The 14,677-nt window shown below is 33.1% G+C and overlaps 2 protein-coding genes across 2 annotated transcripts in view; both read right to left on the bottom strand.

Moving 5' to 3' along the window:
• LOC136837895 (DE-cadherin-like) overlaps positions 1 to 14,677 on the bottom strand; it is a 385,893-nt gene that overhangs the window by 275,665 nt on the left and 95,551 nt on the right.
• Positions 1 to 14,677, bottom strand: part of LOC136837897 (DE-cadherin-like) — a 62,730-nt gene that overhangs the window by 34,984 nt on the left and 13,069 nt on the right. The window contains exons 8-11 of the mRNA XM_067102779.1: positions 13,558 to 13,647; positions 10,873 to 10,987; positions 7,277 to 7,447; positions 89 to 239 (exon numbers count right to left, since the gene is read on the bottom strand). Of these exons, the coding sequence (XP_066958880.1) occupies positions 89 to 239; positions 7,277 to 7,447; positions 10,873 to 10,987; positions 13,558 to 13,647 (527 nt within the window). The remainder of the gene's footprint in view (positions 1 to 88; positions 240 to 7,276; positions 7,448 to 10,872; positions 10,988 to 13,557; positions 13,648 to 14,677) is intronic.

The raw sequence follows: 14,677 nt of genomic DNA on the forward strand, positions 1-14,677 counted from the left end.
CGATGTTTGTGGGTTAATATTTGTCAATTTAAAAAAAAGGTTTCGAGTGTAGAAATGACAAAAATCATAAATCATCTTCTCCTCTCACCTGGGACGCCATCTGTCACCCTGATGGGGATCTTGTACTGCTTGAATTCCTCTCTGTCCAGGGGTTCAGTCGTCCACAATTCTCCGTTGGACTTGAGAGCGAATTTCTGTCTCACGTCTCCCGAAGCCATTGGGTCGAAGGAGTAGCGAAGCTGCGAGAGATAACACATACAAAAAATTAGCCACAGAACTCTCAAGACAAATATAACCTGCATCTCATTGTTATAGACACATGGACATTCCTTTATCTCCTTTCTGGAGTGTTATAAAAAAAAATTAGCCTTAGAACTGGCAAGATAAATCCAATTAGTATATTAATGTTATGAAATATATATATATATATATATATATATATATATATATATATATATATATATATATATATATATATATACATATACACACGTTTATTTATTGTTTTTTTTTAAATAGTTGGTGTAGAATGACTTCATAGCGATCGAGATTTGTGAATAAGGAATGATGGACTTATGCACTCGCGTGCGGGCGTGCAATGGATTTGGGGTTTGAAAGGGAATATATTAGCGCGCATATATACTGTGTGTATATATATATATATATATATATATATATATATATATATATATATATATATATATATATATATATATATTCTTCTTCTTCGTTTTAACGTGCTTTTTCCCATTTTTATATGGGGTATATATATGCCTTCTTTTCGAAGAACTTTGATTTGGTGTTGGGGTATATATAGCCTATATCGGCTGCCCTGCCTGACATCGCTTAGACAATATATCGATTGGCTGCCCTGCCTGACATCGCTTAGACCATATATATATATATATATATATATATATATATATATATATATATATATATATATATATATATATATATATATATATATATATATATTGTAATATCAGCTACATAAGTTTTTATCTCGTGTCTCCATTAAAGTAAACATTTGTTTATTAATTACTGTTCAATGTTTCACTAGTTCATTTGAGCCTCGAATTCTTGGTTAAAGTTTTGTTTTGTTGTGATTCTCCCACCGAAGGTTGTTATTTGTTAATTGGTACTCCGCTCATGAAAAGTTCTCTTTATTTTCATGTACGAGTGGTTCGTTCGTTGGTTTGGCCTTCTGCCTCCTGCCACGTTGGACTGTCTAAGAGACGATTTACATATTTTCATCTGGATTGACAAGGGATTGCGTTCGGCTTTCCTGTAGAGAATATCTCGTCTTTTTTTTACAACTCTGCTGTATTTGGATGAACTTCTGGCTTCAAGTGGGCTTGTCTGCTGCTGATGATCATTGTCGCTGGATGCACACACCTGACCCCCTTTGTAACCTACAGGTGTGCTCTCGTGCTCTTAGGTGTACTGAGACCATCGTCATCGCCTACATCCTGAGCTCTCGTCTATTGTTATGGTAGTGCCTCCAGAATTTCCTGCACACAGCCGTTGACTCGAGATCTTCTGAGGGTCGTTAGGAGGCCTTTTGGTCAGGAAGAAGAGTAAGCATCTGATTCTGTGCCTACGCTGTATCCAAAATAGACTCATTCCCTTATGGTTAAGCATTATTGTCCTGGGACGACCAATACTTCGAAGTGCCATTGAAACCATCACTCGTTTGATAAACTACTTCAGTGCGGAGGTTATTGCCTTGTTTTTGTCCGGTGTGGGGAACGTATCCATGTAATGGTACATTACTGTATATATTGTGTAGAGTTAGGTTAAGGTTTTCCCTCTTTCTTTCATCTCCCACTTATTACTGACTTAGTGCGGAAGTTGTTTTGTTTCTCCCTTCTCCTCAGTGCTTTCCCTCAAACTATCATTTACGTGAAGGTTAACTGTGAGTTTGAATGGGAGTTGTAGGTGAATGTGTTCATGCCCTCAGCCAGTAATTCGAGGACGTGTACAAATAATTCACTGTATTAATCTAGGTATTTAAGCTGAATTTTTCAATTACCCCGTCAATAAAGTGTATTCTGTCTATATTGCTGGTAAATCTTACTCTAGCTGCAACCTGTCGTAGTATGGGTAATTTTTTTTTTTTTTTGAAGGCCCAGAAAGTGCCTGGAAATGTTATTCGAACCTTGAAGTGAAAAACAAGCTTTTTCATAAATATGCTTATTGGGACAACAGAGTTCTTAACAATAATTATATATATATATATATATATATATATATATATATATATATATATATATATATATATATATATATATATATATATATATATATATAATACACACATATATATAATATATGCATATATATATATATATATATATATATATATATATATATATATATATATATATATATATATATATATATATATATATATATATATATATATATATATATATATATATATATATATATATATATATATATATATATATATATATATATATATATATATATATATATATATATATATATATATATATATATATATATATATATATATATATATATATATATATATATATATATATATATATATATATATATATATATATATATATATATATATATATATATATATATATATATAGATAGATAATATATATATATATATATATATATATATATATATATATATATATATATATATTCATAATTAAATAACATACCCAACAAGGAACTAAAAACACCAACAGCTCCAAAACCAATAATAAAATAATAATAATAATAATATTTGCATTGAGTCTTCTCTATTCGTCTTACAATCTTCCTTCATCAGCTTGTAGCTGGTTTATCAAGTTCCCTGAGGACAATTGTTTTCCTTGTATGTCCTTAGGAAACTTGATAGACCAGATACACACTAACGAAAGGAAGATTGTAAGACGAGTAGAGATGACTTTATACAAATTGAATGCCGTAGAAACAGCCATTATTTTTAATAATAATAATAATAATAATAATAATAATAATAATAATAATAATAATAATAATAATAATAATAATAATAATAATCGCAGTGACCCATTGGGTGAACTACCACTTAGACGCTCGAGGGGGTTAGTTGGTTATCTACGGAGAACTGTGCTACATCCTGATCTGTGGAATTGGTTGCCTTCAAAATCCTTCAAAATCAATAATAATGCTAATAATAATAATAATAATTCTAATAATAATAATAATAATAACGTGTTATCATTATCTACGGTTATCTACAGAGAAGGATGGTATAACCTGAACTACTGAATTGGCTATCTTCAAAATACGACAAATTTTCTTCCGTCAACAACAATTATTAACATTATATATTCACTTTTTTCAAACCATTATACTTCGATGATTACTTCAGCGTTTTAGTCAGGATGAGACGGGGAAACGAGCAGATTCTCGAAAGCTCTCGTTTTGTGTATATATTTCTAACATGTATTTACATTTACACCATTGTGGATGTCTTCAATAATTAATAATAATAAAAATAATAATAATTATTATTATTATAATAATGAAGAAATCCACAGTGGTGTAGGTGTAAATATTTATTAGAAATATATATTTCTAATATATATTTACACTTGCATCACTGTCGATTTCTTCAGCATTCTAGTGACTCATGCTATTATGAGATCTTTAATAATAATAATAATAATAATAATAATAATAATAATAATAATAATAATAATAATAATAATAATAAATACTCGAGCAAAGAACAATAATAAAAATTGAAAAAATGCAAGGAAAAAAATGATTGACAGCAATAATGCCCAGTGCATTCTACCCCAGGGAAAGGAGAATACCCGAGTCAAATAACACTTAACAAAATGGTCGACGAATACCGTTGTATCTGATTTCCCAGTAACAGACTCATTCATCCTTTATACCCAAGGAATAGACAGTCGCTCATTTTGTGCTCTGATGCTGATTACGCTTTATAACTACAATATATATAGTATTTATTATTATTATACACACACACACACACATATATATATACTACTGGGTAACGAGGGAAAGCGCAGTTCATTTTTCATGATTGATAGTGTCAAAGAATTACCATCCCTAAACTTGAAACTTATTCCTAAGAACCCGGTTACCACTGGTTCTCAGTTCAGATATAAAGAAAAGCTCAGTCCGATGTTTACATCCAACGTTGTGTACAAATATATTTGCCCTAAATGTAGTCGAGGGACCTATGTGGGACACACAAAAAGGCTACTAAAAGTACGCTTGGACTCCCATAGAGGAGAAAGTTTCAGGACAGGAAGTAGGCTGTCCAATTCAGAACAATCAAATATTCGGAATCATTCATAGATCTGTAAAACGCACATAGAGGCCAAAGATTTCCAAATTATAGGATACGCACAAAATGAAAACGAACTTCACGTCTTGGAGTCCATAATGATAAAAAAAAAACCTAGTTCCGTCGTTAAACTCGCAGAATTCCTCCAACCAACTGTACATTACGTAATGGCCCGTTGCACTTCTTCCTTCGTTTCTCGGTCTCTGAAGGTTCTTCTGTTTTTAGTTTCTCTTTGAAGCAGCCCGCTGGGTGGGTGTTTTACTCCGTAGTGTTTTTATGTTTTTATATTTCTTCTTTTTGCTGTATTAAAATTTTTATTTTTTGTTGGTTTTTATTATTTTTATTTTGTCTCATTTTAAATATATTAATGTAATCAGTGATGTCAAGATTATTTACGTCTTTTTTTACTTTTTTTTGTTTTTTTAGTTTTTTCTTATATCTCTTTGTATTCTATTGTGGCTTTTGCAATTTCACTGTTATATTTTACTTTTACCAGGGATGTTAATTTACATCTTTTCTTGTCAAAATATTCTAAGAGTAATAAGGTGTTCGCGTTTTTTCAGCCTTGAAAATGCAACCGAGAAGTTTTGTGAAACGTCAGCACAATAAACCTTGAAAATGCACTGCGCTTTCCCTTGCTACCCAGTAGATGTGGATTGAGCTGTGGCTCCTGTTATGATTGTGTATAATTACACATATGTACACACACAGACACACACACACACACACACATAGTCCTTTCATTTATATCAACATATATATTGTTATATATATATATATTAAATATATATATATATAACATACATACATACTATTATGGAAATGCATTAATCTGTAAGAGAGAGGAAGGGTATTAGGAATACAAGAGATAAACCAATGAATAAAGAGAGAGAGAGAGAACATTTTCTTTAGAGAGAGAAAGAGAGAGAGAGAGAGAGAGAGAGAGAGAGAGATTAAGAGAAACATAGTCCTTTCATTTTACATCAACAAGGCGCATTGTTATATGAATTGCTATATTCTAATTTATGGAACGACAGCTCTATTTGGGATAGTTAGGTAGGTAGGGATACAAGAGTGCAAATGCATATAAACAGAGAGAGAGAGAGAGAGAGAGAGAGAGAGAGAGAGAGAGAGAGAGAGAGAGAGAGAGAGAGAGAGATGCCAAGTGTTTCAAAGAAATGGCATAAATGGCAGGTAGGGGAACATTTTCTTTAGAAAAATAAAATGATGAAAAGGTAAAAAGAAAATGGATGTTCCTTGCTAATTAGAGGATTAAGAGTAATCCTCTTGCGTCTGTCTAGAAGATTGGAGAATCTGAAGGATTAAGCAGTGTAACTGATACTCTGATGGAACACTTTATATATATATATATATATATATATATATATATATATATATATATATATATATATATATATATATATATATATATATATGTGTGTGTGTGTGTGTGTGTGTGTGTGTGTGTGTGTGTGTGTGTGTGTGTATAAAAGCTAGTCATGGTTGTCGATACCACTGAAATGGGGTTCGCTTCATTTGATTAGTAATTGTTAAAGCCGTTGTGGCTGCAGCTAAATCGAAATAAGAGAGGAAATCTATGACTCAGTAACTCACAAGTCTAAATACGGTAGTCAGTGTCCTCATTTACTTGGAATAACTTGAAATGCATCAGACATGCATGGGACCTAAACCAATTAATTATCAGTATTTAAATCTTTGGCGATGCGCCTACATCTGGCTGTTATTTCCGGAGCAATAACACACACACACACATGCAAACAGAATAGAGGCTTTCACAATAACTACCTTTCATTTTTTATGTAACTGCCAAGAGTAGAATTTATTTTCTATCTGATTAATGGATGTAACTGAAGCGTTAGTGTGAAATATTCACCCTGCAAATGGAAAATAATAATACAAAACATCGTAACTCTGGTTTATGAAACTCGCACACATACACATGCATATTGAATACAAGCATTCGCCAGAAATACCTTTCAGTTTTTAAGGAACTGCTGAGAGCACACTTTATTTTCTATTTGACTGATGGAGACATTTGGGCCATTTCTTGACACTGGACAAGAAGAGTTAGTAATCCTGAAATACTGATCTTGCAAATGGAAAATACTGATATTTAACATCTGAACGCTTGAACATGGTCTATGACACACTCACACGCATATGGAATAAAAGCATTCGCTATCAATACCTTTCATTATTTACCTAATAACAACTATGATTAGACTTTATTCCCTATTTGACTGATGGAGATATTTGGACTATTCCCTAATGCCGAACAAGAAGAGTCAGTAATCTTGAAACATTCACGTTATAAATGGAAAATAACAATATACCACATTCTAACCTTGGTCTAACGTCAAGAATTCAAGGACAGGCACAATTCCAGTATGACAGACCTCAGTGTCGCAAACTCATTACAGATCACGTGTTAGGGATAAATGTCTTTTAGCTGGAAACTACCTGGGAACCGACATTTAACTGAGAGAGAGAGAGAGAGAGAGAGAGAGAGAGAGAGAGAGAGAGAGAGAGAGAGAGAGAGAGAGATGCGTACTAATATTTAATAGTGGTTAACCTACTGAGTATCACCTGTCTAAACTGAGTTGAGAGATAGAGAGAAAGAGAGGGAGATGGTAACCTACATCGCCTCACCTGTCTAAACTGAGGAGAGAGAGAGAGAGAGAGAGAGTAACCTACTGATGCTCTCCTGTCTAAACTGAGTTGAGAGAGAGAGAGAGAGAGAGAGAGAGAGAGAGAGAGAGAGAGAGAGAGAGAGAGAGAATTCATAATAATGTTTAATGATGATAGCCTACTGATGCTCACCTGTCTAAACTGAGGAGAGAGAGAGAGAGAGAGAGAGAGAGAGAGAGAGAGAGAGAGAGAGAGAGAGAGAGAGAGAGAGAGAAACCTACTGATGCTCACCTGTCTAAAGTGAGGAGAGACGTCCTTGTCGTGAGCCTGGATCGTCGTGATGAGCATACTGTCAACGTTCTCCAAGACAGAACCGTCGAACTGCTGCAGAAGCGGAGCGTTGTCGTTGACGTCCAGAATGCTCACTTGGAGCTTCTTTTCCAAACGAGCGTTTCGGTCGTTCTGCAATTTGAAGCGGATGGAGAAAGAGGAGATAAAACGGTGTTGTGATAGCAGTCACAGAAAAGGGAAAAGATAAAGAAAATCTTACTCAACACAATCAAACATTTGTTGTGTGATTGTCCAAAGTACAATCAGCAGTGAACATCAAGTTTTGGAAATAAACCGATCAGTGGAATTTTGTCTGAAACGTCAACACTTGAAATTAATTCGGTTATGAAGTGTTTGAAAAATTGTAATTTAATTGACAAGATAAAAAAAAGATATAAATAAAAACAAATCCTTCGATCGAGCCCTGTGAGAATTGATAATCAGCTCTGTGGTCTGGTAAAACTATTTTAATAATAATAATATAAGAGACACCATCAAAAACACAAAAGGTACCACATATTCTTATAGATATGGAATGCACACCGAACTCCAAAGAGAGATCTTATGGACAAAACAAACCTACATGTTGCCAATAAGGCGATAATTAAAAATAAAAAAGGATGCATCATGATTTACAACTAAAAACATTCCCACTTTACGTGTGCATAGCATATCCCAGTCTTCGAACCTAAACTGGTTTCAGTCCCACCTACGAAGATTTATTCCGTTTTATTCCTTAGGGGCTTTACAATTATCTTTCAGTGAAAACAGTTTCCAAAACTATAAAGAAAAGGAGAAGTTAAGGTGGCTTTGCATCCACACTAAAACATAATCGTATCAAGTCCTTGTAGTTTCCAAAAGCACTTTAGAATATATTCTAAGTAGTCAAATGAGCAATCAACTTGTAACACTATAAATCAAAGATAAGGTTTCATCACAATTTTTTTTTTTTTTTTTATTTTTAGGTTCACAAAAATAAAAAAGATTCTTTGATAAATACAATCGTAGCAAATTCTTGTCGTTTACAAAAATATTTTAGAATATAGGCTGTCAAACGAGCAGTCATCATGTAATATACTATAAATTTATACTATCAAAGATAAGGTATTCATTAAAAATATATTGTTTACTTTCCGGTTCACATCAGTGAAAAGGATTCATTGCTAATTCCCATCCGAGAGTATAAACGAAATTTATGTCAGTGCAACATATGGATTCCCACTGAACTCACTTTGATACTGCTGTAAATTGGCAGTTGAAATATCAATTACATTTTCAGATTAACTGTCCCACTTTCACCTTTGTCACCGAAAATTGAAAATATGGTAATCGGGTCAAGATAAGAGATATATTCTAATTATTCTTATGAATTACAGCTTTCTTTGAACTGCTTACTAACTGCTGGAAGTTTTAGATGTTTAAAGAACAAGTCTTTCCTTCAGGCCTTGTATTTAAATAATCTATTTATATTTTTGTTTATTTCTCTATTTATTCATTAATTTATCTATTTATTTTTTCTAATAACAGATTTTTTTGTGCATTTCCTGTTATCTTCTGTAACTTCTTTCAGATGAACACCATATTTTTTGGAAGCTTGAATTTCGAGTCAGTGGCCCCTGTGGACTTGTTCTATATGAATAGAGGTTCATCTTCTGAATAATAATAATAATAATAATAATAATAATAATAATAATAATAATAATAATAATAATAATAATAATAATAATAATAATAATCAAAAAATCATCAATGTGATTGAAAAATCCACAATGGTGTAAATGTAAATACTAGAAATATATATATATATATATATATATATATATATATATATATATATATATATATATATATATATATATATATATATATATATATATATATATATACATACAGAGTTCCATGTAAATAATGGCATTGAATTTTTTGAGGCAAAATTCTTACCAAGAATTTTGCCCCAAAAAGTGATATGGTTTATGTATGTGGATGATATTGTCTGTATTTGGCCAGTTCACGAAAATCTCCAAGAATTTCTGATTAATCTAAATAATTTGGTCACTTCTACAATTTACCATAGACATGACAGAAATTTCACCTTTTCAGTAACTAACATTGCCTCTTTTGTTCATTATTACTCCAAACATTATCAAAATGTTAAATTCTCTGTCTCTTCTAGAATGTACTTAAGGGCTTTACGCGTTTGTAGCCCGCAGCTCATTGACGCTGAGATTAAAACTATTTATGATATTGCTTTGAAACTTGAATACCCAAGTACCTTTGTAGATGTAGCATGGAAAAGAACCAGGAAAACATTTTATTTAACTAATAACAAACTTGAATTTATTAAGCATAATATTCTCAAATTACCGTATGATGAAAGGTTTTTAGAAATTTCGAGAATTTTAAATCTTTTCAACATATATGATGTTTTCGGTAATTTTAATGTTAAGAGCTTAGTAATAAAAAGTTCTCCTAAAGATGTTTCTGGCTGCATCTATGAAGTTCCTTGTAAAAAGTGTTATAAAATATATTACGGACAAACTAGAAAATCACTTTCACAGCAAATCAAACAACACCAATATTCTGTGAGAACTGGCCAAATATCGACTGCATTATTCGTACATGTGAGAGATTCAGATCATCCTATTAACTGGAGTGAAGCAAGATCTTTAGTCCCATGTAATGACAGTTAAAAGGAATATCATTGAATCTTGTTTCATCAAGTCAAATAATGAAAGTGTTCTAAATTTAAGTGATTTTCTGGTTTGTTTAAACCAGTTGCTTTCATAATTCAAAAAGTTGTTGATAAATTTAAGCAACAAAATTAGTATTCAGTTTTATACATGTTTCTGGAATTTGAATGGGTAAGATTCCGTATCTCATGTAGTTAAGTCTATGGTTTTAGTTTGTGACCGCGTGATCCCCGATTAGCTGGATTACCTTTTTGTTTACTTCGTAACCTTCCTTTCATCTGTGTCTCATCTGTGCCCCGACGATGCGTTAATAAAAATGGAAGCGCTTGGTACTGAACTTCTGCCTGTCGTTTTCCTGTGGGATTCTTTCCTATATATATATATATATATATATATATATATATATATATATATATATATATATATATATATATATATATGTGTATATATATATATATATATATATATATATATATATATATATATATATATATATATATATATATGTGTGTGTGTGTGTGTGTGTGTGTGTGTGTGTGTGTGTGTGTATATGTATATATGTGTGTGTGTGTATATATATATATATATATATATATATATATATATATATATATATATATATATATATATATATATATATATATATATATATATATATATATAGAGATATAGAGAGAGAGAGAGAGAGAGAGAGAGAGAGAGAGAGAGAGAGAGAGAGAGAGGACATAATATCTAAATTTCACTGAGTCCACATGGCATTCACTGCAAAACAACAATTATGTTATCAGAAATTGAAACAAAATACAACATAGAGAAAAGAAGACACCCATTCTTAAATCACAGAAAAACAGAAAGTAGAGTACTCACCACGATCTGAATGGTGAGGGAATATTCCTGGATCATTTCATAATCTAGATTCCTGGAGGCTACGAACACCGTCACACCCGTGCTGTCGTGGCATACCTCGGAGTCTTCATGGCGTCTGTTGGCAACCATTCTTTCTTAACACAGATTGATTGATTGATTTATGGCTATTAAAACGGGCGTCACCTACTGTGAATTTGTTTGCGTGGGAATGTTGATAATCTACCACTTTCGAAAGCTGTCAAGCCAATTTTACAATTTCTTTGGACCACACAACATAATAATCGTAAATTACAATGTCCTTCTTTGGAAGTGCAAGCAAAAATATCAACTTGAATTCATATCTGTACAGAAGTTCAATGCGCATGTCATTTTCCTTTCAAGTTTTCTAGGTCTCCACTTTCATTCCCATTTTAGCTTTATCTATTCCACAATATTTACAGAAACAGATGGCTTTTGCCATCCTTTCACATAACGAAAAATATACCGGGCCATTTCACAACCACACATATATGAACTCATAATGGCCTTGATTTATTGTATTTTATTAAAAACTTTTTAAAAATTCCACAATATTTAAAGAAATAGATGGCTTTCTCTTTTCCGTCAAACTAAAAATATACTGGACCGTTTCACAACCGCATATATTTGAGCTCATAATGGCTTTTATTTATTGTAGTTTTTTCCCTAAAAACATGTTTAAAAACAACTAAAATAACCACAACATTGAGAAATAAAACCCATTTTCTTGACTATAAATCGTGATATGTTGCTATGAGTACACTGAGAATCTTTTAAGCTTTAAGAAGACTCGATGGCCCGTCGACACTATCGGTGGGCACCTGTGGTTTTGGAGTATGGTGACGGCGAGTACGTGGAAAATGATAGTGTAGACGTGAACGACTGAAGAAGCACCACCCCTGACCGCGGCAGTTCATGAGCGAGCTATATATTCGAGGGTGGGCACCTGTGTGCTACAGACCCAGCAGTACTTACCAGATGCACAGAAACATCTGCGTTGAACCAGACAGTTCATCTCTATGCCAGACGTTGCGGTGAATGGCTTGTACAGGAGAAATTTAATAGAATGTTGATAGTTATGGGGCATACCGTCTGCAAATCCCTGGAAAGTATCTGATACGCAAAAACGATGTACCGTATTATTCCACAGGGTTGACAATGGCCCACGTCATCTGGCACAACTGCGCGCCAATACATGACCAATCACAGTGAATGATGGACGTCGCTGCTTCAGCTGTGCCCACTGTTAGCGATATACCCTTTGAATGGACAAGAAACCTGACATTACACTTAACTGAGAAATATAATGAACATCCCTCAAAACAGTCAAGAAAAAACTGAACACTTTGTGTAGCCAATACAGTAAGGAACTGAAGATAAGAGCGACATCCAAGAAGTCAGGCGCTGGCGCTGATGACATATTATATGAACCCAAGTTACGGTGCTTCAAATACCATGAAATTTTTCAGTGACGGAGAAATTCAGAGAGAGAGAGAGAGAGAGAGAGAGAGAGAGAGAGAGAGAGAGAGAGAGAGAGAGAGAGAGAGCACATCACCATCTCTCGATACTCCAGAAACGGTGAGTGTATACCGGAACTGGTTAAAGATGTTCAGTTTGAAATATTAATGTTAACTTGCAACATCCTTTTCCCTACTATATTTATAATAATGCCGCTTTAATTAGGATAAAACATTTACGTTTGAAAATGTCATGTTTTATTAACCTTTATATATATATATATATATATATATATATATATATATATATATATATATATATATATATATATATATATATATATATATATATATACATTAACATTATAATTATTTTTTCATGTTTTTATTAACCACAAAACATTACACAAGTCACTTAATGACAGCTGTACTGTAATGCAACAGTACATTGTATCACACACCAGCAAACGAAAATAAAGGTAGCAGAAATGAGAGAGAGAACGCAGGGGAGAGAGCAGTGCACAGTGTGAACGGGCAAACTGGTGGTCGGTGGACCCGTGGTCTCTGCCATGCTTCACCGCCATCCCTCGAAACTGCTGAGGTGCGTCGAGTGCTCCAGTACCATAGGTGGCCACTGTTAGTGCAGACGGGCCTAGACGTTGTCATGATTGTTTAAGGAAAATGCCACCAACTTTACGTGAATAAATTTAAAAACAGCTGCTTTCGGCCTTCACTAAGGACCTCTTCAGCTGCGCTCTAAACAGTAAATACTAAGTTTTAACAAAAGATACAAAACGTGAAACAAAAAGTAAATGAGTAGTTAAAATGAAAACTCAGTCTGGGTATCTTAATTTCTTGAAGGCGTCTTCTTGTTGTTGTATAAACCTCGTTTTCTACAATGGCTTGTTTCTTAATGTTTTAGATTCCTCCGGGTTCAGTCATTCCAGTAACTACAGCGATGCTGGCTCTCGAATTCCTATGAGGTTACAAGCAGTAACAACGGTTGGTGCTCAGTCTATCTATATGTATAATTTAGGGGACCCAATAAATTAAACGAATCTACTAGGTCCCAAGTTATACACGCACAAACACAAACACAAACGCACACTTTCCATGATCAGTCAAACTTGAAACCATTCATTCATACTTATTAACAGCTCAATAAATAACCAATGCGAACATTCAAACCAATTGATCGATTATGACTCACCTGACAGCGAATGTACCATCGGAATTGGTGTCTGGAGTGTTGCCATTCAGTAGGGTGAAGTAAACGAGAGAGCTGTCTGCTATGTTAGATCTAAGTGAAATAAAAAAAAAAAATCAAAATATAAAACCTTGCTGTTGTCAAAACTTGTTACCTGAAAATTTTCTGTCGTCCTTAAAAAAAAAAATCCTGGATTACAGAAATAAAGACAGGGTTTATGAAAGGGATTAGGATTAGGCCAACTTTGACCGAAAATAAATCAATCACAGCAACATATGTAACATTTAATTCTGAGAGAGAGAGAGAGAGAGAGAGAGAGAGAGAGAGAGAGAGAGAGAGAGAGAGAGAGAGAGAGAGCATATACTGTACTGTTCGTATAAAACATTTTTTTAAACACTTAATTTTCAATAAAAGTTTACATTTTATTTCAGATGGGTAACATGACATTTAAATTTCCGACACTGCTTTTACATAGACTTATGCCTATATTACAAAGCCCAATTTCCCAGGCACAACGCTCTAAGTTCAAACGTCAGCGAAGATTCCTCGATTTGCTAAGGCTTGAGACCACACTGCTTCTACAGCGCTTTCAAGTTGTGAAATTTGTTCTCTGGTCGTAAGGTCTGTTCACATGTTTTTATCCGATTTAGCCAATTTATCATTTTATCGACCTGAAAGTTTATTAATCTAATGAATAAAAAACGAATGTTTTCAAGAATAACATTCCTTTTATGGCTTGGCATTACACGCTATCGATTTTACCACATTTCTTTTGCAAAGAGTCGATATGTTTTATTATAATTTTGTTTTTACTGATATCAGAGCTATCATAATGCAATATTCTACCTGTACACAGGATGCAAGTACTTCAAAAATGAATATTGCCCATTATTATGTGCAAACAATTATAAATATATGAAGGGACTTATGCTTCCCTAGAATGAGCAAGAACGAATCTAATGTAACACTGAAATGTGTGTCATAACCCTTTTCACTGGGATAAAGAATTTTGACCTTGACCTTTGCTGTTAAAGTTTCTGAGTCTTCAGTAATGCCGGCAGAACATATGTCATATATAAATGTTAATCAAGTCTTCAATATTACATAAAACTGTCTTCACTGT

The sequence above is a fragment of the Macrobrachium rosenbergii genome, unplaced genomic scaffold (genome assembly GCF_040412425.1).
Source record: "Macrobrachium rosenbergii isolate ZJJX-2024 unplaced genomic scaffold, ASM4041242v1 13875, whole genome shotgun sequence".
In the NCBI taxonomy this organism is placed as follows: domain Eukaryota; kingdom Metazoa; phylum Arthropoda; class Malacostraca; order Decapoda; family Palaemonidae; genus Macrobrachium; species Macrobrachium rosenbergii.